This window comes from Trachypithecus francoisi, unplaced genomic scaffold, assembly GCF_009764315.1.
Source record: "Trachypithecus francoisi isolate TF-2019V2 unplaced genomic scaffold, Tfra_2.0 Lachesis_group21, whole genome shotgun sequence".
In the NCBI taxonomy this organism is placed as follows: Eukaryota; Metazoa; Chordata; class Mammalia; order Primates; family Cercopithecidae; genus Trachypithecus; species Trachypithecus francoisi.
In genome coordinates, this window is record NW_022681467.1 from 24,302,249 (window position 1) to 24,330,092 (window position 27,844).

General features: G+C 44.5%; 1 protein-coding gene across 8 annotated transcripts; it reads left to right on the forward strand.

Moving 5' to 3' along the window:
- Positions 1-1,522: 1,522 nt before the first annotated feature.
- ZNF343 (zinc finger protein 343) lies at positions 1,523-26,246 on the forward strand. 8 transcript variants are annotated; one of them, XM_033185897.1, is made up of 6 exons: positions 1,523-1,895; positions 4,448-4,534; positions 11,822-12,087; positions 12,273-12,331; positions 13,021-13,147; positions 23,408-26,246. In XM_033185897.1, the coding sequence occupies exons 3-6, from the start codon at positions 11,970-11,972 to the stop codon at positions 24,901-24,903; spliced, it is 1,800 nt and encodes a 599-aa protein (XP_033041788.1). In that variant the 5' UTR covers positions 1,523-1,895; positions 4,448-4,534; positions 11,822-11,969; the 3' UTR covers positions 24,904-26,246. The 8 variants fall into 8 exon arrangements, with proteins under 8 accessions (XP_033041788.1, XP_033041791.1, XP_033041789.1 ...); XM_033185900.1 differs by having other exon boundaries at positions 1,523-1,873; XM_033185898.1 differs by having other exon boundaries at positions 1,523-1,814.
- The last annotated feature ends 1,598 nt before the right edge of the window (positions 26,247-27,844 follow it).

Genomic DNA, 27,844 nt, shown 5'->3' on the forward strand with positions numbered 1-27,844 from the left:
ATAATATTGAACTGGACTGGGAAGCACATCATATACAACCTGCTAATCAGATGCCAGACAGAAAGAGATCTTACTTTTTATCTAGTTGGGCAGATACAACCTATTACAAACATGTCCTCAAAATTAATGGTAATTTGCCCCCTTGTAAGAGGATTTGCCATTGTTTGCTGTACAATTTTTCATAGTTTATCCTAAATTCACCTGGTAATTGGAGTAGCCATCTTTTAACTGCCTTTGTCAAAAATAAAAAATAAAACTTTTATCTATGACAAGCGGGCGGTTACCAGTTTGGAGCTAGGCACCTAAGCTAAACTCCCAAGGTGACAGGGAGATAAGGGCACTATCTTCGTCACTGTTTACATTTCAAAGAGATGGCTCACCAGACCTTTCGGGGAAACATTCCTATTTTGTAAAGCTGGCAGGTGCTTATTCAGCGTTTCAAGTGTCAGGTACATATCAAAGCGGCATTTACACATAGATTTCTTATGGAAATACTCCAAGGGCGGGAGGTCAGGTTTATTTCCCTTTCAGTAACAAATAAAATTTAATTCAATTTGTATTTGCCATTAAGATTTAAAGCTCCTCCTATGAGCTGAAGGCCTGATCTGCAAAACCCCAATTGCCATGTTGCACAAGGTGCCAGCGTAGCCCAGTTTAAAAAATATTATTATTTTTTAAATATATATATTTAACTCCTGGCCTCAAGCCATCTCCAGCTTCAGCCTCCCTCGGGGTTACAGAAATCACAGGCGCGCGCCACCACGCCCGGCTCCAGTAGTACAGATCTGAATCTGGATCTTAGATAAGAGGCCAGAGAGCCAGACTCCATCCTGAGTGAGGCTTCCCTCCTCCAGAAACGGGATGAGAGTCTGTCACTAACTCTGAGGACTTCGACAAGAGGAAGGTGACTACAGGCCACCCACAGGAGTGCACTGGTGTTGAGGGTAAGGGTTCAACTGAGACGCTGGGAGGCGGTTTTGCCCTGCCTGTGTCCCGCAGGCAGCACGAAGTCTAATCTACATAGTGCTCACATAAGCTAGTTCGCATGCTATGGAGGCTCAGCCCAGGGAATTCAGTTGGTCCGGTGCAGGAAACACTGTACCCAAGGCACGCCTGATAGTTCGCGCACTGCTCCGGCTAGATTCGCCAATCGGAAATGACTTCCCTAGGTAACCCCAGCTTCCGGAAGCGCCTGCGGAAGCTGCCGCAGAGGCTTGTGGGGAGTGTAGTCTTTTTTGTGTGTGTGTGTGTGTGTGGCAGAATGGGCCTAGAGGTCAGAGACTTCACTCGGGAGCCAGAACCTGTTTTCAGCATGGGTTTTTTTGTTTGTTTGTTTGTTTTTTGAGACGGAGTCTCGCTCTGTCGCGAGCGAGTGCAGGCTGGAGTGCAGTGGCGCGATCTCGGCTCACTGCAAGCTCCGCCTCCCAGGTTCACGCCATTCTGCCTCAGCCTCCCGAGCAGCTGGGACTACAGCGCCCGCCACCACGCCCTGCTATTTTTTTGTATTTTTAATAGAGACGGGGTTTCACCGTGTTAGCCAGGATGGTCTCGATCTCCTGACCTCGTGATCTGCCCGCCTCGGCCTTCCAAAGTGCTGGGATTACAGGCGTGGAGCCACTGCGCCCAGCCCAGCATGGGTATTTTAAGAAGAGACGGAGAGGCTGTCACTGCAGTAGCCAATGTCCTGAAAATTAACCGTTGCACGGCCCAGAAGCGGCTACGTGGCGGCCAATGGGAGCCGAAGCCTGCGAGGATGTTGGGAACTGTAGTTCTGGCGTAGGTCGACGGCCGAGTTCCTGGGCCCGCTGGCTCCGGTGAGCGCGGCCTCCGCGGCTCCTTGGCCCCAGGATGCCCTCTCTCGTGGGGAAAGGAGGTTCGGGAAAAGCCGGGTGTAGGTTAGGACGCAGGGTAGAGTGTGGCCGATGGGGAGTGCGGGTTGGAGATATTTGGTTTTTGGAGGAGGGGGCGCGGCTCGCGGTGCTCATTGGGACGGGGCGATGGGGTGAGCTCCTGCTTGCCGGGACCTTCGCGGACCTTTTTTCCCTTGGGGGCACGAGAGTGACCGGGAATTCTATCGTCTGTCTTGTGAGAGTGACCTGGAATTCTAACGCCTGTCTTGAACGAGGCGGGATTATTCTGGGTCAACCGGTTTTCGAATAGGAAGGGCGGCCCCAGTCGTGCGTCCTTGGGTTTATTTGGGCTGTGGGGTTGAGTTCTGCCAGGGCCAAATGGACCAACATCCCCAAGGCTGGGATGGGAACGTGGCTAGGTCCGCACATCCCTGGGTGGTTTTTGGCTGGGGAGCGTTCTGAGTCCTGCATCTCCGAGTTTTTCTGTGTTTTGGGTGGGGCTGGATATGTCCCAAGTGGTGACGAGGGTGGTTAGGGGGAGGCCATCTCAGGCCTTGATGCTTGATGGACCTTGGTTTGTTAGGGGTTGCAGGGGTGGAAGTGGAGGTGAGCTAGACGTGGTCAGAATATCCTGAGAGGGTCTGGGCGAGTGTCTTGGGTCAGGAGTCCCTGGGGTTTTTAGGGAGGTGAGGGAGGTTTTGTCCTCTGATAATAGCGGGCTGTATCACTCTGACATACATCTAGGCAGTTTTTTTTATAAATGGGGACAGGCCTTTTCTCTGGGACTTGTTGTCTCAAGGCGTGTCATGTGGGAGGTGCCCCCTGTGCTTTGTGGCAGAGATTCTGGGTTTGGTCGTCCTCTGGGTGGCCCATCTGGCTGACTCCTTCTTTCCTGGACTGCTTTTCCCTCATATGTTAGGGCCAAACATCTGGTTTGGGGCTGTGAAGGGTTAGGTATGGTGGAGAACTCTGATGGCTTCTGGTCAACAATCCAAATCACTTCTGGCATATGGCGAGTTCTGGATATCAAGTGTTTAATTTTATTTTTAATTTTTTCGTAGGGGCAAATTTTTTTTTTTTTTTTGAGACGGAGTCTTGCTCTGCCGCCCAGGCTGGAGTGCAGTGGCCGGCTCTCAGCTCACTGCAAGCTCCGCCTCCCGGGTTCACGCCATTCTCCTGTCTCAGCCTCCCGAGTAGCTGGGACTACAGGCGCCCGCCTCGTCGCCCGGCTAGTTTTTTGTATTTTTTAGTAGAGACGGGGTTTCGCTGTATTAGCCAGGATGATCTCGATCTCCTGACCTCGTGATCCGCCCGTCTCGGCCTCCCAAAGTGCTGGGATTACAGGCTTGAGCCACCGCGCCCGGCCCGTAAGGGCAAATTTTAAACCTACCCAGTAGAGCCATTCAGTGAACTGCCACAGACCTGTCACCAGATTCAACATTTGTTAACTCATGGCCAATTCTGTTTCATCTACATCCCCTAAACCCTATGTGTGGATACACTTTGAGAATTGTCAGACCCCATAGAGATTGGTCACTGCTGACATCATTACTGGCCCAGCTGGCTAAGGGTGTGGCGCTCCACAGCTAGACTTCAAATCTAGGCACTTTCTAGCATTGTCAATTTGAGGAAGGTATGTAACTCATGGAGCTTTGGGGAGGTAAAACTTGTGTGGTACCTGGAATTGTCTCTGGTATGCAGTCAGAGTTTAGTAAATGTTAACTATTACTAATAATATTACAACTTGAGGCCCATAGGCATTAAAGGGATAAATATGTAATAGCAGCTTGTCAGGGCAGACGGTATTCTGATGTTCCCACGTGGCTCTGTGCCCTAGAAGCTGTTTACATTATTCTCTTCTCTGACAGATCTGAGGTTTTCTTGTTAAAGGAAGAGGAGGCCTGCTCTTTTTTTTTTTTTTTTTTGAGACGGAGTCTTGCTCTGTCGCCCAGGCTGGAGTGCAGTGGCCGGATCTCAACTCACTGCAAGCTCCGCCTCCCGGGTTTTACGCCATTCTCCTGCCTCAGCCTCCGGAGTAGCTGGGACTACAGGCGCCCGCCACCTCGCCCGGCTAGTTTTTTGTATTTTTAGTAGAGACGGGGTTTCACCCTGTTAGCCAGGATGGTCTTGATCTCCTGACCTCGTGATCCGCCCGTCTCGGCCTCCCAAAGTGCTGGGATTGCAGGCTTGAGCCACCGCGCCCGGCCTTTTTTTTTTTTTTTTGAGACACAGTTTCACACTTGTTGCCTAGGCTGGAGTGCAGTGGTGCGATCTCGGCTCACCGCAACCTCAGCCTCCCAGGTTCAAGCGATTCTCCTGCCTCAGCCTCCCAAGGAGCTGGGATTACAGGTAAGCGCGACCATGCCTGGCTAATTTTGTATTTTTAGTAGAGACGGGGTTTCTCCATGTTGGTCAGGCTGGTCTCAAACTTCCGACCTCAGGTGATCCACCTGCCCCAGCCTCCCAAAGTGCTGGGATTACAGGCATGAGCCACCACTCCCAGCTGGCCCACTTATTTTAAACTTGGGGATTTCTAGCCTCCATATCTGGGTGCTAGGAGACAACCCCGAAATTCACACTGCCTGTTTCATCCTCAGGTCCACCTTCTCCAATACCTGCCTGCTGGGAGAGGACTATCTCTTGAGAAAGGAAGGACTTCTGTGCTCCTGAGAGCCTCCTATCAGGTAGGTACCACTTACCTTTCACATTCCTATAGTGTCTTTTCTGCTCGAAACCATGGCTGAATTTCCTTTGCCCGTCTGACATCTTGTACCCTAAAGTGTCCAAATTGAGACTCAAGGCCTTGCTTGTTTTTCTACAATAGTGGGGCGATTTTAAGGGCAAGGATCTCCACAGGGAATATTACCCCAGACTGGTACTCTCATTAAGGTTACCACCATCTTTGCCCCAGCCATATTTCATCCTGGCTGCTGGATTCCCAGGGATTTGTCAGCTACTGTGAAATAAAAAATGATGGTAAATACCATTTATTGGGCCATTGTTATCTGCCAGGCAACTGGGTTTATGGTGTCCATAATATTTTAAACTCTCAACAATTTGAAAGTTAGGAATCAAAACTCTGAATTGATAGAAGAAGTGGCATGTTACAGAGGTTAAGAAATTTACTTGTGTAATATGACTGGGTTGGGTAGAATTAGGATTTAGAACTTCTGTAGTTATCAACATTCTATAATCCCTGTTTCATTGAGCTCCCCGCCCCCTCATTTTCTTGTTTTTGCTGCTGGAGTATTTGGAAGGAAATCCTAGATATCACATAATTTTACCTAAAAATACTATCATATGCATTTCCAACAGAGAAGGACTGTTTGTTAAAAATGTAACCATAATATTACCACATTCAACAAAACCAACAGTAATTCCTTAATGTCTTAATTCTAGATTGTTTTAAAATCTGCCCATTTCTTCTAAAAAAGTGCCATTGCTTAGTGCAAACTGTACACACTTAACAATTCAGGTAAGAAGTATAAGAGGGAGAAGTATCTGGAATTCAGCAAGGCCAATTCTCCCTCTCCCTTTTCTCTTTACCTGTTGCTGATTTCTGTTAATGACTGTGTCTTCCACCCCTGGTCACCAATGGGAGCTCTGAGTCTTTCTTGCCACCTTGTTATTTCTGAAATTCTTATCCTTCTTTTTTTTTTTTTTTGAACAAGAACTTATTTCTTACAATTTACTTAAGGGATTAGAGCTGATATATAATAGAACATTTAATATAACATTTGGAGTTATGTTAACATAAAAATAGCTGTGGTCACAATTAGCATATACAATTCACTGCAAAGGTAAAAATACATGCTATCCTCTAGACAAGTCTTCCAAATGAAGTTAGAGTAGATGGGGTGAAACAGCAAGTGAACATGAAAGGATTGCACTTGGAAGAAAGTGGGACATAGCTAGGATATAAAAGAGACATACCTAATGCTAATCACTGCATTGTCCTACTGGCAAATTGCACATTTATTTTTAGAGTATATTCAATACACATATACATTGAGACTAGAGAATTTTCAAATATCTACCTTTGAAATATCCCTTTGTTTCTAACATATACATTATAGTATTAATGTAACAGCACTTAAAACCTGTAATTATTTAAAGCTTGTGTTCAAGAGATAAAAGAACATTATTCAGACAAAGCTCGTGTTCAAGAGATAAAAAAACATCTATCACTATCTGCCTTAAATGCATTTCATCACGATCCATCAACTTTAATGAAATGGGTATTGAAGTTAAACTAACCAGTTTGTACAAACTATTGACTGAGAAAAAGCCCTTAAAAATTTAGGAAGAAATGAATAACAGAAGAGTTCACCCTGAGCTGCCACCTTTTAATTGTTAATGCAATGTATGTTAGAATATCATGCTAATGCACATACTAGTAGCATGTATGATGGAAAAAAATAGGTTAATGCAAAAGATAATACGTTTGGCTTTGTAAAGTTTTGTTTTGACTTATATCTGTATGAATTCTGTTTATTGAGTCTGAAAAGGAACTGCTGTCAAGGACCAGTCCGAAGAAGAATTAGGCTGTTTAAGCCTGCTAGTTCATACCTTCTTTGAAATCGATGACAATGCCCAATTGTAGGCTAACCCTAAAACACTTGCCATTTTATGACTCCATATTCTTTTAATTTACAGAAAAGTACAAACTTTTTAAAAAGTAATCTTATCAGAGCAATATAATCTAACAATACCTATATTGTTATAATCTAACAATACGTATATTGTTATAATCTAACAATACGTATATTGTTATAATCTAACAATACCTATAATAGAAAGCTAGCCCAGTAAATTTTTTTGAATTGAACTTTTATGTAGCTTATAACTTTGATATTGAAATTCTTATCCTTCTAATTAGTGATGGAGTCCTCTCAATTCTACCTTGGCATACCCCTTTATTCTTTTCCCCTCATCTCACTGCTGTGCTACCCAAATTTTCATCTCTTCTCCACCACTAGTTCACCTTCCACCCTGCCTTTTAAGTTCCTCCTCTGAAGAAAAAATAAAGATCATGCCACTCACCTACTCAAGTGGGCCATTTCTTATTACCTACCTTCAACTCTGTCCAAACACAGTAATTACAGTGTGAAGCCACGTGTGGTGGCTCACGCCTGTAATTCTAGCACTTTGGGAGGCTAAAGGGATGGATCGCTTGAACTCAGCCTGGGCAACATGACAAAACCCGTCTCTACTAAAAATAGAAAAATTAGCTGGGCATGAGGGTGCACACCTGTGGTCCCAGCTACTCAGGAGGCTGAGATGGGATGATGGCTTGAGCCTGGAAAGTGGAGGTTGCAGTAAGCCGAGATCACGCCACTGCACTCCAGCCTGGGTGTGGGCTCTGGAGACAGACTGCCTAGATTCAAAGCTCGTCTTCACCACACATTAGCTGTGTAACCTTGGAGACATTATTTCACTGTGTCTTCTACTCCTCATCTGTATAATGAGGAAAATAATAGTGCCCATCTCAGGTAGTTGTACGGAAGAAATGTGGTAATTCCTATAAGGCCTGGCAGATAATTCCTATAAGGTAGGGCCTGGCACATAGTATATGCTTACTAAATATGAACTGTGATTGTTAATATTGATATCTGATTAATATCTGAATTATCTCTCAACTCACCTTTTCAGTCTTGTCCCTACCAGTTACTCCTTTTGTAGTAGTGTCCTTGTAGCTGTACGGGAATAGATTCCATTCTGTACTGTTTTATTCCTCTGTGGTTTTCTACTTGGCAATTGAACTCCTATTGATTTAGTCACACATTTACTCCATTGCAAAGCATGCCTTGATTTTCTCAGGCAAAGTTGTCCTCAGCTTCTTCTTTAGCACCAAACACTTTTTATTTTTTTGGAGACGGAGTTTTGCTCTTGTTGCCCAGGCTGGAGTGCAATGGCGCGATCTCGGCTCACCACAACCTCTGCCTCCCGGGTTCAAGCTCCTGAGAAGCTGGGATTATAGGCATGCGCCACCATGCCTGGCTAATTTTGTATTTTTAGTAGAGATGGAGTTTCTCCATGTTGGTCAGGCTGGTCTCGAACTCCCGACCTCAGGTGATCCGCCCGCCCTGACCTCCCAAAGTGCTGGGATTAAAGGCATGAACCACCGCACATGGCTGATGGTAAGTCTTATCCTTCCAACTGCTCGAGGCAAAAATCTTAGAATTGTCTTGATTTTTCTTTTCATCTCGCAAATCACATACAGTAAAGAAATTCAGGATGTGATTGCTACTCACCACCTCTGCTGTGTCCACTTCTGTCCAAACCACCATTATCTCCCAGCTGAATTATTTCAACAGCCCTTCTGGGATTTCCTTGCCCCTCTCCTTGTCCCCTGTCCCCTTTGTCTGTCCCTAGTCTACCAGCCAGAGACATCTTTTAAAATGTAAATCCAAGCTTGTTATTCCTCTGCTCCAAATCCTCTAATGGCTTCTCATTTCCCTCCACATCAAAACCAGCATGCTCAAGACTGCACATGACCTGTGCCCTGGTACCGCTGTCCTTGACTGCTTTTAACTGCCACCGCGGTGTCTCACACCCTCCTGCCACAGGGAACGTATTTCTGAAACAGCAGGGCTCACTCCTGCCCTGGGACCTTCAACGGGCTGGTTTCTTTCCTTACAGTTTTGTTGACACAGTGGCCCACATGAATCACTCCCTCACATTGTTCAAATCTCAAGTAACCACCTTTAAAAAGCTTTCCTTAAATACTCAATTTAAAATTGCAACTCCTCCAGTCTCTACCACTGGATCCTTCTGGTGCCCTCAGTACGTATCACCATCTGACATCTTGTGTCTTTTCTGAGCTATATTTTATTTTTGTCCATCTCCTTGCCCTTACCCCACTAAAATGGCAGCTGCACGAGGGCTGGTATTTTTTCTGTTGCATTTGCAGCAGTATCCCAAATGTTGGAGCAGTCCTTAGCACACAGTGGGCACTGGTAATTACGGAACGATTGAATAGCTCAATCAGCAGCACGTAGAGCCAACTGTGGGAGGCATGGATAAGGAGCATTGGGGTGTGGAGGAGGTCTGCAGAGACCCCAGTCAGGAGGCTCTTGCTGTTGTCTGAGCTTCCTAGCTGGTGTGGGGTGATGGGAGGCAGCTCTGATGTGGACAGAATCTACAGGCCTTTGTAATTGGTTAGGCGTGGCAGGGAGGCGTAGAGTCAGTGATGACCCAGAGGTCAAGTGTGGTGATGGAACTGGGAGTCTTGGAAGTGAAGAAGCTGAGGAAAGAAGGAGTAGCAGGTTAGGAAGAGAAGGAAAGGAGACTAGGTGTTTATGTGACAGCTTGTGGACTGCCCTGCTCACGGTGCTGCACACCTCAGCTGGGCTCTCCGTGACAGGGCGCTGTCATATTTCCCTGATATCTGCAAAGCTCATCCCAGTGCCTAGCTTGTAGCAGATGTTCAGTAAGTGTTTGCTGAAGTGAGATGTCCAGCAGGCAGGAGGAAACATGGTCTGGGAGCTATGTGGGGTGTTCTCGGATTCCTAGAAAAAACAAACAATAGCAAAATGATAACTATAGACAGTCGTTTGTAGCTTAGCTGACTTTTCACTTATAGGGTTCCAGCATTTTCCAGCATTCTGAAGCCATTCCAAAGCTCCAGTATAAATAGTGTGAAAACTGTGGCTTTCTAGTGTCCATCACTAGATTCTACCCAAAGAGACAATTCTGACCATAGCTCACTGGCAAATCAAGTCACGTGGTCACTCCTGAGTTCAACGTGATAGGGTGTATACCTATAAGGAGTGGCCACACACTGGGGATGGAGAGTGAAACATGCTACTACAAGGACGCAAGCCCATAAACCCATTCTCACCCAGCCCTAGTCCCCACTATTGATTGGGCCTTCAAAGTGCTAAGATTTGTGGCTGTGCCTAGAACACATTTGGTAGCTGTGTAATCTTAAAGACAAATAAACCAAACTCTTGGTGCCCCAGTTTCCTCCTCTATGAGATGGAAAGAATAGCAGCATCCACCTCTTGGCTGTGTTGTGAAAATTACTGGAAATCTGTACTTAGTAACCAGGCATGGTGGCTCATGCTTGTAATCCCAGTGCCTTGGGAGGCCAAGGCAGGCAGATCACGAGGTCAGGAGTTCAAGACCAGCCTGGCCAACATGGTGAAACCCCGTCTCTACTAAAAATTCAAAAATTAGCCGGGCGTGGTGGCAGGCACCTGTAATCCCAGGTTCTTGGGAGGCTGAGGCAAAAGAATCACTTGAACCCAGCAGGCAGAGGTTGCAGTGAGCCGAGATCGCAGCACTGCACTCCAGCCTGGGCAACAGAGCGAGACTCTGTCTCAAAAAAAAAAAAAAAAAAAAAGTCTGCACTTAAAGATCTTGCTTTATAAATGTTAGCTACAGATAATAGTGTTACTAGGAGAAAGGTTTTGTCAGCTTCAGCTACGTTGTACTGCAGGTATTGTAGGTTGGCTTTAGCTTTGTACCATGACCTTTTACAATAGAACCACAGTCCCTTTGGGGACATGCTGTTCTCAGAACAAGAGAAATGGTGGAATTATGCAATGCTTAGAAACGGCATCGTTGCTTTTACTCACATTCATTTTCCAAGGCAAGTTACAAGGTCAAGCCTGATGTCTGGGACAGGGAAGTACCATCTTTTTATAGGGTAACAAATAATTGGGAATGATGATAAAATCTACCACAAAGGCCTCTTTTATCCTAATCACTAAAAGTAGATTAGCAAAAAGACTGAGATTCCTTTCATCTTACAAGAAGCTTCACAGTTTAGTCAAGACAGTCATGTAAATAGAGAAATTGCAATATGGTATGATGCCCAGGTTGGACAGAAGAGGGAGTGGTCATCTCTGCCTATGGTATTGAGGGATGAGTTACAAGAGCTGCTTAGAGACCCCAGCTAGTCTCAGAAGGGTACTAGGCAACAATAGTAGTAGTAGTCATTTGGGCTGAAATCCTGGACAGTGTCTGAGGACCCTCTGAAGGTGGCATAACTCCTAATACCACCTGCCTTCTCTGGGACCACATCAGTGTAGGACTTTGATTTGGACCCATCAGGATACACAAATGCACATCTCTGGTAAGGTCATGTGGTAGACATGCATAGAAATGGAAGCTAGGAGGTTATCGCTTTAGAGTAATTGTGAGACCTGGAGCTCTCAACCTTAAGTAAGAAGGACTGACTTTTGATCTCCTAAACTCCTCAGAATACCAGGGACATAGGGATCTTTTTTTTTTTTCTTTTTTTGAGACAGAGTCTTACTCCTGTCGCCCAGGCTAGAGTGCAGTGGCACGATCTCAGCTCACTGCAGCCTCGACTCCCTGAGCTCAGGTGATCCTCCCACCTTAGCCTGCTGAGTAGCTAGGACTACAGGCATACCATCATGCCCAGCTAATTTTTGTATTTTTTGTAGAGATGGCATTTCACTATGTTGCCCAGACTGGTCTTGAGCCCCTGAGCTTAAGCAATTAGCGTGCCTTGGCCTCCCAAGGCACTGAGATTACAGGTGTGAGCCACTGTGCCCATCCAAGACATAAGTAACTGAATATAGATGGAACCTTGGGTTGGGGCAGGGGAATCAGAAGCTGAGTTCTGCATGCCTGGATTGGTCTGCAGGAAACAGTCAGGCTCTTTCTCCATAGGCATTATGTTATATTCTGTCTTCTCTCTGACTCGGGCTTCAGGTAGTAGCAGAGACTGATCTGAAACATAGAGTTTGAATCTGAGGTACAGAGGCAGAAGAAGGAAGGTTTGAGAGCTAAGGGAGAGTGGCAGAACATAAGCATGAGGGCCTAGAAATGAAGGGAGAGTGAATGAAGGTAGAAAATCCAGAGAACCCTTGTAGATGGAGACTCTATGTTTGTTGAATGAGGAGGGTGTGAGAGGACAGGATCCCTGTTGAAAAGGCATAAGCCTAGGGCCCACAATAAAAGCCCCAGCAATAGCAAATTGCTTCTTCATCCCACAGGTCCTGGCTGCATGGAAACAAGATGAGCTTTTACAATTAAGGTTGGAAGAAGTCACCACAGGCAGCAGAACTCCATCTTGAGATGAAATAACATCTACCTGGACCTCTGGCAGAATTTCAAGGTTCACACTGGGCTGACTCTGGGGCCATGATGTTGCCTCATCCTTCAGCACTGGGAGATCAATACTGGGAAGAGATTTTGCTTTCAAAGAATGGGGAAAATGTAGAGACCATGAAGAAATTGATCCAAAATCATAAAGCGAAAGGTGAGAATTGTTGAGGGGCCAGAGAGATGAAGAGGGAGCCAAGTCTCCAGGTTCACCTGAAAATGCTTCAGAGGTCACCTCTGAGTAAAGTGACTACTTCCTTCATCCTAAGGCTCAAAAGGGCTGCTCAGGGAGCCTGGGGGGTGGAGGGTCTGGTTTCTCATAGCTTCTTTTTCTTTCACTAGGCTTGCCTTCTCATGATACTAACTGGCCCCAGGAAAAGGAGGGAAAGGCCCAAATAGTGGTGAGTTGGGATGACGTTTTTTTTTTCCCCTGAAGTGCTGGCTCATTTCCCAGAGAACAGACATATATTCTCTTTCTTGGGAAGGGAAAAGGCGGTCACCGTCTGGTAGATGAGTGAAGCATTAGGCTTTCTTGAAAAAAGTTGCTAAAGCACATAGCAAAGACAGGGATTTCATAGTTCCCATTTAGTAACCTGAGCTTTTAAGAAATGCTCATTCCAGACCCCATCTGTTCACTCCCATTTTTCTCTGTAATCAAAGTTTTCTTCCATTCTTTCTAAATCTTTACCACTCCCTGCTGCCCAGCACAAGCCCTAAGTCTGTGATGCTTTTGTTCCTTCTGCAGCCCATTCTCTGCTGTTTTATCTCTGAATTCCTTCATTATGAATTCTCAAGGTCACTGTCCTAAACACAGCCTGAGGTTTACAAAGTAATTCACAAATCATTTCTCCAGTGAAATCATACATGTCAAGGGCCTAGAATGTGTTCTGTGCTCAGTCATGCTCCTCACAGGTTTTAACAGAAAACTAGGCACACAGTAGTGTTCAGAACTTCTTCATATGGAGAACCATATATTCTGATGAATTACATCAACTTGCATATCCAGGCTCTCCAGGGTCACCAGCTGTGCTCCACACACAGGGAAGATTGATGGTGGCTTGCTATACATTAATTTACTGGTTGTTTGTAGGTACCAGTTACATTCAGGGATGTGGCTGTGATCTTCACAGAAGCAGAATGGAAGAGACTGAGTCCAGAGCAGAGGAATCTATACAAAGAAGTGATGCTGGAGAATTACAGGAATCTTCTCTCATTGGGTGAGGCTGTGTTCTTTCCTTTCCTTCATTAATTCAGTAGCAATTTATTGATCACCTACTATGTACCACAAAAAAGTATTCTAGATATTTACAACACATTAGTAAACAAAATCGTAATCCCTGCCTCCCTGGGGCTTACTTTTTAGTATAAGGAGATAGACAACAAACCAAAAGCTTCATATACAGGGATATTATAATACGGTATGTTAAAAGGTGATAAATGCAACTTAGTAAAAAATAATGATATAAGGCAGGATAAAGGGATATTGGGTGTGTTAGGGTGGCTGGCTGAATTTTAAAACTGGGTATTTGAAATCATTGAAGAAGTAATATATGGCTAAAGACATAATGTGGTGAGGAGGTTAGAACTGTAGGTACCTAGGGTAAGAGCATTTCAGGTGGAGGGAATTGTTGACACGAAGACCTTAATGAAGGGATGTACCTGCCCAATACATGAAGCTTCAAGGAGGCCAGTGAGGCTGGGGGCATGGTTTGCAAGGGGGAGAATAGGGAGAGATACAGCTCTGTGATGTAAGTTAAAATTAAGAGTCAAGTTTATTGTGGTTTGGGGGTTTCATAAACCATGTTTTTTTCTTTTTCGTTTGTTTGCAAACCTAAACGAGGTCAGGAGATCGAGACGATCCTGGCAAACATGGTGAAACCCCGTCTCTACTAAAAATACAAAAATTAGCTGAGTGTGGTGGCATGTGCCTGTAATCTCAGCTACTTGGGAGGCTGAGGCAGGAGAATCGCTTGAACCAGGGAGTCGGAGGTTGCAGTGAGCTGAGATCATGCCCATTGCACTCCAGCCTGGTGACAGAGTGAAACTCAGTGTGAAAAAATTAAAAATAAAAATAAAAAAATTATTTAAATCTGGGTTGATAAATGTCAATTGCATCATAACTCTAGATGAGGGATTGGCCAACTTTTTCTGTAAAGGGCCAAACAATAACTGTTTTTGCAGGTGATAAGGCCTCTGTAACAACCCTTAACTTGCCATTGAGTTGTAGCCATAAACAATACACAAACGAATGAGCGTGGATATGTTCCAATAAAACTTTATAGACACTGAAATTTGAATTTAATATTATGTTTATGTATCATGAAATATTACTACTCTTTTTACTTTTTTCTAGCCACTTAAAAATGTAAAAACCATTCTTAGCTTGTAGGTGATACAAAAACAGAGGACTGGATTTAGCTTGTGGGCAGTCGTTTTCCACTCCTTGTTCTAGATCAGTGCTGTCTAGTAGAAATATAATGTGAGCCACATAGGTAATTTAAAATTTCCTAGTAACCACATTTTTACAAGTGTAACTACAGGTGAAATCAACTTTAAGAATATATATATTATTGGCCGGGCGCGGTGGCTCAAGCCTGTAATCCCAGCACTTTGGGAGGCCGAGGCGGGCGGATCACAAGGTCAGGAGATCGAGACCATCCTGGCTAACACGGTGAAACCCCGTCTCTACTAAAAATACAAAAACTAGCCGGGCGAGGTGGCGGGCGCCTGTAGTCCCAGCTACTCGGGAGGCTGAGGCAGGAGAATGGCGTAAACCCGGGAGGCGGAGCTTGCAGTGAGCTGAGATCCGGCCACTGCACTCCAGTCGGGCGACAGAGCGAGACTCCGCCTCAAAAAAAAAATATATATATATATATTATTTAACCCAATATATTAAAATATCGTTTTAACATGAAATTAACATAAAAACTTACTAATTAAGTATTTTACTTATTTTTTTTGTACTGTGTTCAAAACCTGGTTGTATTTTACACTTAGAGCACCTCTTAGTTCAGATTAGCCACGTTTCAAGTGTTCAGTAAACACATGGCGGTGGCTGCTATACTGGAGCTTACTGTTCTAGATATTCCTATATTTCTTTTTTTTTTTTTTTTTTTTTGAGACGGAGTCTTGCTTTGTCACCCAGGCTAGAGTGTGGTGGCGTGATCTCGGCTCACTGCAAGCTCTGCCTCCCGGGTTCACGCCATTCTCCTGCCTCAGCCTCCCATATAGCTGGGACTACAGGTGCCCGCCACCACACCCGGCTGATTTTTTGTATTTTTAGTAGAGATGGGGTTTCACCGTGTTAGCCAGGATGGTCTCAATCTCCTGACCTCGTGATCCGCCCACCTCGGCCTCCCAAAGTGCTGGGATTACAGGCGTGAGCCACCGCGCCCGGCCTATATTCCTGTATTTCTAGATAAAACATGTAGAGAAGAATCACATTTTTGGAGACACAAACCAGTTTCAGGGAGGAGTTTCTTCGGGAGTTTGCTCCAAATGGCATGGCTGTTTTCCTGATATGATTTAATCAGATTTACCTTATTCCATTTTCATCTTTGATGTGTTTTGATCTGATTCTCTCTGGTTTGAACTAGCTCCCATCTGACCTGGCTCCATTTAAATCAGTGTAGATTCATCCATTTCGGACTGGTTCTGTGTGGGCTGTTTTTCTTTTAAAAAAACAGATTGATAATTTTTGTGAATGGTTTAGTGTGTTTTGATTTGGTCTTAGCTACTTAGTCCAACTAGGTTTTGTTTTTATTTTTCTCTGGTCATACTGTTTTCTCTCCCACTGTTAATACATATAACTGATTCAGAGGAAAATGTTAAAAATGACCTGGTTCATAGCCAAGTGTGGTGGCGGGCACCTGTAATCCCAGCTACTCAGGAGGCTGAGGCAGGAGATTCACTTGAACCCAGGAGGTGGAGGTTGCAGTGAGCCGAGATCATGTCATTGCACTGCAGCCTGGGGAACAAGTGCAAAACTCCATCTCAAACAAACAAACAAATAAACAAAAAACCCATAAAACAACAAACAAACAAATGACCTAGTTCAAATGAATCTTGATATTGAAAACCTGGGTCCCAATTGCATTCCTTGAAATTGTTTGCTTTGTCTTGCTTGACACCGTAATGTTCCACAGTTTCCAGCCTCTTACATCTCTCTTTTGGGCTATTCTCTTTCTTCTTTTTCTTTTCTTTGGACTGCAGGGGTCCATAGGAGTTAGTGTCACATACTCCTTTTCCGTGTTTATATTTACACCCTTTAACAATTTGTGAACTTTAACGATTTTCCCCATCACATATTATAATGAACCCATTATCTACCGCTGTCTCACCTGTGCTTCATCCCGTATTCCTCCTTGCCTGCAACCACAAGTTTATTCTTAAAGTTATAAAAGCTTGAGAGCATCCCATTTTTCCTCCTAAACCAGTCTCTTTCTCTTTCTTTCTTTCTTTTCTCTTTCTCCTTTCTCCTTTTTTCCCTTTTTCCCCTTTCCGTTTTCCTTTTCTTTCCTTATTTTATTTTATTTCTTTTTTTTCAGACAGAGTTTTGCCACGTTGCCCAGGCTGGTCTTGAACTCCTAGGCTTAAGCAATCCACCCAGCCTGGCCTCCCAGAGTGCTGGGATTACGGGTGTGAGCCATGTTGCTCAGCCCAAATCTCTTTTTCTCTCTTTCTTCACATATTCATGTTAATGTCTTTTCTTCAAGGGCATTGTTAGAAATAAATGGGCCAGTTCTTTCTGAAATAATCTTTAAAGCCTTCACAGGGGAGATAATTTAATAAGCTTAGACCAGATAATGCTATGATAAACCCAATACTTATAATAGCCAATGTTCATTTCTCACTTACATTACTTCTTGGTTACTTCAGGTGTGGTTCAACTCTCTTGGTTCTGGGATCCAAGCAAAAGGAGCAGTTTCTGTCTGGATCATGGGGTTCTCAAGGTATAGGGAAAAAGAGCAATGATGGGACCACATCGTGGCTCTTAAAACTTGTTTGAAAGTGCACTGACTTTCCGCTAACCTTCATTGGCCAAAGCAAATCCCACAGCTAAGTCTGATGTCACTGTGGTGGGAAAGATAATCCTTCTTCAGAGATGGGCTCAGTGGGGAGGAACAGCAGATTTTGTGACCAAAATACCGTTTGCTGCAAGAGGGTAGCTTAGGCTGAATCTTAGAAATAAGTGTTCATGGCCGGGCGCGGTGGCTCAAGCCTGTAATCCCAGCACTTTGGGAGGCCAAGACGGGCAGATCATGAGGTCAGGAGATTGAGACCATCCTGGCTAACACGGTGAAACCCCGTCTGTACTAAAAAATACAAAAAACTAGCCGAGTGAGGTGGCGGGTGCCTGTAGTCCCAGCTACTCGGGAGGCTGAGGCAGGAGAATGGCGTGAACCCAGGAGGTAGAGCTTGCAGTGAGCTGAGATCCGGCCACTGCACTCCAGCCTGAGCGACAGAGCGAGACTCCGGCTCAGAAAAAAAGAAATAAGTGGTTGTAGGGCTGATAGGTCAAGGAGGAACACGAATTACCTAGACCTGATAGTTACTAACACATTGCCCGCTTGCATTATCATTCACTTCTCCCTTTCTGGCCAAATTATTTCAAAGTTAATTCTAAATATCATGACACCTTAAATATACCACATTTCTCTAAAAAGTGAAAATGGATTCTTACATAACCGCAATACCATTACTACATTCAACAAAGTTAATGGTATCATCTAATACCAAATCTGTGTTAAAATTTCTTTGATTAAAAAAAAACTATATATATTTTGAGACAGGGTCTCACGTTTGTCATCCAGGCTGGAGTACAGTGGCATGATCATAGCTCACTGCAGCCTCAACTTCCTGGGCTCAGGTGATTCTCCCACCTCAACCTTCCTACTATCTGGGACTACAGGTGCATGCCACAATGCCAGCTAATTGTTTGTATTTTTAGTAGAGACAGGGTTTTGCCATGTTGCCCAAGCTGGTCTTGAGCTCCTGGTCTAAAGTGATCCACCTGCGTGGGCGTCCCAAAGTGCTGGGATTACAGGTGTGAGCCACAATGCCTGACCTCAAAAAATATTTTTATAGGCCGGGCGCAGTGGCTCAAGCCTGTAATCCCAGCACTTTGGGAGGCCGAGACGGGCAGATCACGAGGTCAGGAGATCGAGACCATCCTGGCTAACATGGTGAAACCCCGTCTCTACTAAAAATACAAAAAAAAAAACTAGCCGGGCGAGGTGGCGGGCGCCTGTAGTCCCAGCTACTCCGGAGGCTGAGGCAGGAGAATGGCGTAAACCCGGGAGGCGGAGCTTGCAGTGAGCTGAGATCCGGCCACTGCACTCCAGCCTGGGCGACAGAGCGAGACTCCGTCTCAACAACAACAACAACAAAAATATATTTTTTTTTATAGATTAAAATCAGGTTGTCATTTATCCCTAAGGTAATTCAAAAAGTTAACATGTCCCAATAAAAAAGTGAAATTCTTTTGTGAAATTCACATGGACAAATAAAGGTGGAAAAATAACCAAGAATACACTGAAAAATAAAAGCCATAACAGGGTACTATCCTTATCAGACACTAAAGTATGCTACAAAACCTTTAGAATTAAAATGTGTCCTTTGAGTTGAAGCTGTAAGCAGAAAATAAAGAAAACATTGTGGTTCTGGCCCATGACTAGACAAATAGACCAGTGGAATCAGGGAGCAAGTCAGGAAGTCAACCCAAGTACTTATGGAAGTTTGGTATGTGATGAAGGTGGCATCTCAAATCCCTACAGTAAAGATGGACATTTTAATACATGGGGTTAGGCAACTAGATATCCATCTGGAAAAACATAACATTGGACCATATACCACACACCATATACAAGAAAAATCCCAAATGACTAGATCTAAATGTAAAAAATTAAACCGTAAACATACTAGGATAGAATGGGGGTAAATATTCTATCACCTGGACATAGTAAAAGGTTTTCTAAATTTGACTAAAAACCCAGATGCCTAGAGGAGAAGAGTGATAAGTTTGACACTGTAAGCAAAGTCAAAAGAAAGGACAAATTTCCAGGAAATATTTGCCACATATAGTATATCACATATAAAGAGTTATTTTCCATAATATAGAATGAATCTTAAAATTCAAAGAGAAGAACCCTAAAACCAGATAGGAGGAAAATAGGCAAAACACCTGAATAGACAATTCACAAAATAAAATATAACATTGTCCCTTAAATGTTTGAAAAGGTGTTCAATTTCACTTCTAATTAGATTAATGCAAATTAAAACTACACACCATTCTTATCATTGGCAGCATTTCGAAAAGTTGACAGAACACTTGGCGAAGCTGAGGGATATAGGCAACATTATACACTGCAGATGGCAATGCAGAAATGCTACAGCTATTGTGGAGGGAAAGTTGGCAACATGTAGCAAAACTATATATGTGTATGCCTTGACCTGGCAATCCTACCTATAGGAATTTACCCTGAAGATTCATCTCCAAAGACAGTACACTTGCACAGGGTTATTCATTATAGCATTGTTTCTTTATAAAATATTAGAGAAACCTAATTGCCCTTATGTAGTAAATTGGTTGAAGAAGTTATGAGACATCTTTCCAAAATGGGGAAGAGCTCCTCTGAACTGATAGGGAGTAAATTCTAGGATCTATTAAGTGAAAAGAGCCAAGTGCAAAGAGTATTTTTAAAAGTGAGAAATTATGAGCATATGCATATCTGTTTCTTCTTCTTCTTTTTTTTCCCCCACAAAGTAATACAAGGGTTAATAAACCAGAAACTAATGAGATTAGTTAGCTGTGAGGTTATATTGGAATTTGGCTGGAAGGCTATGGAAAGGAGAGGCATGTCCTTTCTGAATAGTTTTGCACTTTTGGAGCATATTAGTGTTTAAATACTCAAAGAAAGGAATTAAATCAACAAAGAGAGGGAAAATCCCTAAAATGGAATACCAAGAGAAACAAATCTACCTAACTGTTCCAAAATAATAACACGACCACAGGTAACAGGGGAAAACAACCCATTTAACAGAGAGCCTTGACCATACTCCATAGGAAAATGAGGATTGGCAAACTAGGGCCCACAGGCCAAATCTGTCTCACTGCCTGTTTTTGTAAATAAAGTTTTTTTGGAACAATGAATTATTTATGGCTGCTTTTGTTTTTTTTTTTTTTTTTTTTTTTTTTCTTTTTTTTTTTTTTGAGACGGAGTCTCGCTCTGCCGCCCAGGCTGGAGTGCAGTGGCCGATCTCAGCTCACTGCAAGCTCCGCCTCCCGGGTTTACGCCATTCTCTCGCCTCAGCCTCCGAGTAGCTGGGACTACAGGCGCCCGCCATCTCGCCCGGCTAATTTTTTGTATTTTTTTAGTAGAGACGGGGTTTCACCGTGTTAGCCAGGATGGTCTCGATCTCTTGACCTCGTGATCCGCCCGTCTCGGCCTCCAAAGTGCTGGGATTACAGGCTTGAGCCACCGCGCCCGGCCATGGCTGCTTTTGTTATACAATGGCAGAGTTAAGCAGTCATGATAGAGACCATGTCACCTACAAAGCCTAAAATATTTACTCTTTGGTTCTTTGCAGAAAAAATTGGCCAACTCCTTCTCTATTGACAAAGAAGAACTGCATACAAATCTTGAACTATATGGACTATATTTTGTATATTGTGTTTTTTAAGGATGTGGGTCAACAATTCTGAAACTATATTCCTTGCATTTTTTTTTTTTTTTTAAGACATAGTTTCGCTTTTGTTGCCCAGGCTGGAGTGCAATGGTGCTATCTCGGCTCATCACAACCTCTGCCTCCCGGGTTCAAGAGATTCTCCTGCCTCAGCCTCCCAAGTAGCTGGGATTACAGGCATGTGCCACCACGCCTGGCTAATTTTGTATCTTTTGTTGAGATGGGGTTTCTCCATGTTGGTCAGGCTGTTCTAGAACTCCCGACCTCAGATGATCTGCCTGCCTCAGCCTCCCAAAGTGCTGGGATTACAGGCATGAGCCACTGCACCTGGCCTTATTCCTTGCATTTTAAGATTAAGCAAATGAGTAAATACATTGATGATGCAAGCCAGATCTCTCAACTATATAGTTCTTTAGAAATATATACTGAATTATTGGCCGGGTGCGGTGGCTCACACCTGTAATCCCAGCACTTTGGGAGGCCGAGGCGGGTGGATCACGAGGTCAGGAGATCGAGACCATCCTGGCTAACACGGTGAAACCCTGTCTCTACTAAAAATACAAAAAATTAGCCGGGCGTGGTGGCGGGCGCCTGTAGTCCCAGCTACTCGGGAGGCTGAGGCAGGAGAATGGTGTGAACATGAGAGGCAGAGCTTGCAGTGAGCCGAGATGGTGCCACTGCACTCCAGACTGGGAGAGAGAGCGAGACTCCGTCTCAAAAAAAAAAAAAAAGAAATGGCCAGGCGCGGTGGCTCAAGCCTGTAATCCCAGCACTTTGGGAGGCCGAGGCGGGCGGATCACGAGGTCAGGAGATCGAGACCATCCTGGCTAACATGGTGAAACCCCGTCTCTACTAAAAATACAAAAAACTAGCCGGGCGAGGTGGCGGGCGCCTGTAGTCCCAGCTACTCGGGAGGCTGAGGCAGGAGAATGGCGTAAACCCGGGAGGCGGAGCTTGCCGTGAGCTGAAATCCGGCCACTGCACTCCAGCCCGGGCCACAGAGCGAGACTTCGTCTCAAAAAAAAAAAAAAAAAAAAAAAAAAAGAAATATATACTGAATTATTATACAGCAAAAGGGGATGATAGAAAGCAGAGTTCCTCAAAATGGCCTCAGTAAATCTAAATTATCTTTAGTGAAATGATGACACTTTGCTAGTAAGGCGTAGGGATTAGAATCATAATGAGTATACACGGGGTCCCTTTAACAGGGTGTTAAGTGTAAGGAGCTTTTGGTTCCAGTGTTTAACACAAAATAGACACAAATGAGATTTCTTCTCCTACTGAAATACTTCTCAGTGATGTAGGGTGTTACGTCACTGCCATATATACATTCAGACTGTAGTCTGAATGACCTGGTATGCTTCTAGAGAAGCCAAAAAGATGGCAGCGAATCACAGTCAAAACATCAAGATAAAAAGTTCATGTCACAAAATACCAGAATGACCACAAGTCTTATAAGAGATGACTGGCCAGAAATAGAAACAAGTAATGAGTTACTTGGAGAACCCAAGTAAACCAAATAAACCCAGGGAGCGCTCAGTGACAGCAAGCAGAGCCTGACAGCTGCTCAGAGCCTCACCCATGGCAAGGCTGCCAGAGCAGCTTTGAGCACCTACGGACCAGTCCACACACAGCTATGTTCCTCTGGCAGTCCAGCAGTTCCAGCACTGGTGAGTGCCCTGTCAGAGCAACCAAAGGGAAAACACATTGTCAAAAACTAAAAGACCACAAAAGGTAAAAAAATCAAATGGCACAAACCATTTACTTAACAGGCAAGGAGACATAGCAGTGAAGAAATTCACTGTATAGTTTGGTGAGGGGGAAAAAATAAAAGGTTTTACTCTTAGGGAGCAGTTTCATGATGGTTATGCTAATTAAGGTTTGAAAACTAGCATTCTGGATAGGATAGGATGAGTTTTTAGGGACAGACACAGTTGATTATAAAGATTCCAGTGTTCCTTAGTTAGGCAGAAGTCTCTAATTAGGCCCAGTAGGGTCTGGGGCCAAGTATGTGGTCATTTCTCAGCATCAATCGGATAGATCCTGTTGTGATGAAATGCAACATCTAGTTTTGATATTTTGTAGGCAGGTGCTACTGTAAATGAAAAGTTTTTCTTTTTACTGATCTATGAAAAGTGGAAAGAAAGGCAGATTTTGTTGTTTTGGCTTGATGCCAGAATCCTAAAATCATAGACCATGTCTTTCTTGTTCATTGTTGAATTCATAATACTTAGTAGAGAACCTAATACTTTGACATTTTCTAATAAGTCTTTGTTTACAGGTGGGCAGCCTGAAATTTATATTTGTTTTATATACAATAATTTCTTTAACCAGTATTCCATACGCTTTCTCCTACATTTGGAAGCCCTCCAGACTGAGGGACTTTTTATGTCTATGAGACCCTTTTTTATATAATAAGAAAAGTCATAAGGGGATTTCCACACGTGTCATAGAGACCACTATCTCCAAGCAGAACAAAGAGTTGTGGACAGTATATACCAATGTGAATGTCTGTGGCTTAGGAGCAGGCTAACTATAATTGAAGTTGTTTACAGAGCAGAATACTCACTTGAGAGGTTCCTGGTTTCTCAAGATATTTTTGGTGTGGATTTTCTGGATCGCAATAGAAAATGTGATGGAATATAAAGGAATCATTGCTCAGAATCAAATTGTGTTGTACTTATACTATCAATTACAGGTATGGCAGTAAAACATTCTCTGTCCTAAGACAAGGCAGAACAACTCAGCAGCCCTACTTATGGCTACTCTAACTGAAAACTTTCATTCTTTAGCAGAACCAAAGCCAGAAACCTACCCTTGTTCCTCCTGCCTTCTGGCCTTCTCCTGTCAGCAATTCCTCAGCCAGCATGTGCTTCAGATCTTCCTGGGCTTATGTGCAGAAAATCACTTCCATCCAGGGAATTCTAGCCCAGGGCATTGGAAACAGCAGGGGCAGCAGTATTCCCATCTAAGCTGTTGGTATGAAAATGCAGAAGGTCAGGAGAGAGGAGGTGGCTCCAAACCCTGGTCTCCAAGGACAGAGGAGAGAGAAACCTCAAGGGCATTCCCTAGCCCACTCCAAAGACAGTCAGCAAGTCCTAGAAAAGGCAACATGGTGTTAGAAATAGAACCTAGCTCAGCCCAAAGACCAAACCCTGTGCAGCCAGACACAGGCTTGAAGGAATCAGAAACCTTGCGATTTGGAGCAATCAACTGTAGAGAGTGTGAACCGGACCGTAGCCTGGAATCAAACTTTATTACAAACCCAAGAACCCTCTTAGGGAAGAAGCCCTACATTTGCAGTGATTGTGGGCGAAGCTTTAAAGATAGATCAGCCCTCATCAGACACCATCGTACACACTCGATGGAGAAGCCTTATGTGTGCAGTGAGTGCGGACGAGGTTTTAGCCAGAAGTCCAACCTCAGCAGACACCAGAGAACACATTCAGAAGAGAAGCCTTATTTGTGCAGGGAGTGTGGGCAAAGCTTTAGAAATAAGTCCATCCTCAAGAGACATCAGTGGACTCACTCAGAAGAGAAGCCCTATGTTTGCAGCGAGTGCGGGCGAGGCTTTAGTGAGAAGTCATCCTTCATCAGACACCAGAGGACACACTCCGGTGAGAAACCCTATGTGTGCCTGGAGTGTGGACGAGGCTTTTGTGACAAGTCAACCCTCAGAAAACACCAGAGGATACACTCGGGGGAGAAGCCTTATGTTTGCAGGGAGTGTGGGCGAGGCTTTAGCCAGAACTCAGATCTCATCAAACACCAGAGGACACACTTGGATGAGAAGCCTTACGTTTGCAGGGAGTGTGGGAGAGGCTTTTGCGACAAGTCAACCCTCATCATACACGAGCGGACGCACTCTGGAGAGAAGCCTTATGTGTGTGGTGAGTGTGGCCGAGGCTTTAGTCGGACATCACTCCTCCTTGTCCACCAGAGGACACACTCAGGGGAGAAGCATTATGTCTGCAGGGAGTGTAGGAGAGGTTTTAGCCAGAAGTCAAATCTCATCAGACACCAGAGGACACACTCAAATGAGAAGCCTTATATTTGCAGGGAATGTGGGCGAGGCTTTTGTGACAAGTCAACCCTCATTGTACATGAGAGGATACACTCAGGAGAGAAGCCTTATGTGTGCAGTGAGTGTGGCCGAGGCTTTAGCCGGAAGTCACTCCTCCTTGTCCACCAGAGGATACACTCGGGGGAGAAGCATTATGTTTGTAGGGAGTGTGGGCGAGGCTTTAGTCATAAGTCAAATCTTGTCAGACACCAGAGGACACACTGACGGGAGAAACCTGTGTATGCAGGGGTCATGAACAAGACCTGAGTGATCAGTCAAGCCTCATGTTACCCCAGAGACACACATGGGGAGTAGACCCTGTGTATGCAGATTGTGAGTGAAGTTCCAGAGATGTGTCGACCTTTATCAGGCATGGGAGGGACATGTTCAGGAGAGGAGCCTTATGAGTATAGAGTATGGGCAACTGTAGCCATCAGTCAGCCTTCAGCATGCACAAGAGGACACACTTAGGAGAGAAGTTTACGTGTAGGGACTGTGGGAAGGCTTTAGCAATAATCAACATTTACCAAACATCGAATGACCGCCTCAGGGGAAAGCACCCTTGTCTGGGGAGTGTTGGTGAGCATCGGCAAAAGAATGGACAGTCAGGCACAAGGTGGCCCTCCGGAAGGAGGTCTTTGTTTGCAGGATGTATGGGCAAAGCTTTTGTGATCACACACCACAGGGAGACTCTGCATGTGGGGACACTGTGGAGCTCTGCCCAGATGACCTTTTCATGGCTAACACCCCAGCTGCTTGAGAGAACTTGAGAGAACAGCATTGCTGCTGGCAATGATGCATTCCACTCTGGAACTCGCTCTCAGCCACAGGGAACTGCACACACCACAGGGGCTATGCATCTTTGCAGGGGTCGCTTCTGGCCCCAGCGCTTGACTCAACGGGGACAACTCCAGAAGGTCATTCCAGATCCAGAGATCCCCATCGAACTGAAGGATCACTGGATTGCAGACACGTTGCACATCAGCCTCTTCCTCTGCCCAGTCCTGCCCTCACTCCCCAGTGAATCCTCAATTTTCCATCTCATTGTCTCTCCAGAGAATTGATTCTAAGACATGTTAGGTATATAAGGAGTGTAGATAAGGCTTCAGCCACAAGTCACCCCTCACTAAGCCCCAGAGTATATAGAATAGAAATTCTGCACATGTCAGGAGAATGGACAGGGATTTAGGAAAAAGGCACACCTCATCAAAGAACAGCTTTTTTGGGACAAGCTTTACATGGGTGGGGAGGGAAAATGTGAAACATATTAGCAATAAGTTAAACCTCATCTTGTACTAAAGGAGGACACACTCAGGGAGAAGACTTATGTGGGCAGGGCTTGTGGGTGGAGCTTCATCCCGATGTCCCTCCTCAACTGACTTAGGAGGACAGAATCTTGCCACCCTAAGCCACTACCTCACTCACCTCTGAGGGGTTTTCAGGAGATGTCTTGACTCCCCCATGTACTCTGAATGTGAGCAAAGGTGGCAGTAACTGTTAAATAAGCATTCTTTTCTACTTCTTGGAATCGGAATAAAAAAGTAGGCTTTATTTAAGTAATCAAAAAATGATCAACTCATTTTATTTTCATATACCAGTTCTTTCCCATGTTTTCTTATCCCTTTGTTTTAGTTCAAAATTTCTTTAATAAGTTCAGGCTGTGTGGCTTGGCCACTCAGCTGACCAGAAAGGTGCAAGGAATTCAAATTCTCAGTCAGGGTTTCCTGCATGAATTCAACCCTTGAGAATCAATCTAATAGATTTTTTGGAGAATCTGATCCTTTTCATGTGGAGGAGTGATTAGGTTCTAGAGACAGGCCAGTTGCAGGGAGGGGATTTTCCAGGTCTCCAGGGGCTGGGTTGCCTTTTCTCCAGACTGGTCACTTTCTTCAGCTTCTGTGAAAGCTTCCTTCCCTAGGTATTCTCTTTCTCTCATTCTGTCTTTCTCTTTCTCTCCCCACCTCGCCCTCTCTCTTTTTCTTTCTTTCTGCAGGTGTCTTTGCTGAATACTTCTCTACTCCACTGAAGTTTTGCAGTCCTTAATGATCTGCTCAGTCCTCCAGTTCCAGGGACCCTTTAACCACATCCCCCCTGCAGCCTTCCAGATTGCAGGGGCAGGTCCTTTAACCATGCCCACACTGTTCTCGAGTCATGAGTCATTGCTTTGGGCCTCTTACCTACTCCCCATGTCAGATCAACAATAATAGATGTAAAGACTCCTAAGCATAGCTCCGATACCATGTTCCCTTGGCCCTCTAATTCTAGGGCCCAGTCCTGCTAATGATACCCACACATCATCCCTCTAATAACTGGTCTGAGACAACCTAGTCATACTCCGTTCATTGTTTTTCAGGCCAAGGATCTGTCTTTTACCCACACCCTTTTTTAATCTTCCTCCCTCAGAGCCCAAATTGCCCAGACTTTTGAATAAACTCCGCATGCTCTGGCTCTGATTCTCTGTCTTGGGTCAATAACTATTCACTGGAGAGGGTCTTCCTAGGCTCCAGCAAATTTGTTTGCCCAACTGGAGTTTGCAAGATCCATAAAATGCATATCAGGCTTGGAAAATCAGAAGAAGCATGAAGTGTTTTGGACACCTCATTCAAGGAGAGGATGAAAAAAGAAAGAATTACTGGCTCCAAGGCCTCTCCCCACTTGCCTGCCCCAGGCATGAAGTTAGCGGTCTTAATCTGTTTTCTGCTATTATAACAGAATGTCACAGACTGAGTGATTTATAATGTACACAAATTTATTTGGTTCGTGGTTCTAGAGGCTGGGAAGTCCAAGAGCATGATGCCAGCATCCAGTGGGGGCCTTTATGCTGCATCATCCCATGGTGAAGACAGTAGAGCAAGCGAGTATGTAAGACAGAGAGAAAAAGGGGGCTGGAATTACCCTTTTTATCAGGAACCCACTCCAAGATAACTAATCCACTCTTGTGATATTGGTATTAATCTATTTGTGAGGGCTGAGCCCTCATAACCTAAACACCTCTTAAGGGTCCCACCCACAAATCTCGTCACAATGGCAATTGAATTTCAACATGAATTTTGTAGGAGACATTCATACCAGAGCATCAATTTTCCAATGGCTCCTTAGAGTCAGGTCTGATGAGGGAAAAGGATGCGCATGTCTGGGAGTGTGGGCCCCCACCCTTTGCCAGAAC

What these genes read in the sequence shown, in the direction of transcription:
- ZNF343 (XM_033185897.1), top strand. Translation starts at nt 11,970, where the DNA reads ATGATGTTGCCTCATCCTTCAGCACTGGGAGATCAATACTGGGAAGAG. An exon ending in CCAAAATCATAAAGCGAAAG is followed by an intron (nt 12,088 to 12,272) that starts GTGAGAATTGTT and finishes TTCTTTCACTAG; the next exon opens with GCTTGCCTTCTCATGATACT. An exon ending in CAGGAATCTTCTCTCATTGG is followed by an intron (nt 13,148 to 23,407) that starts GTGAGGCTGTGT and finishes TTCATTCTTTAG; the next exon opens with CAGAACCAAAGCCAGAAACC.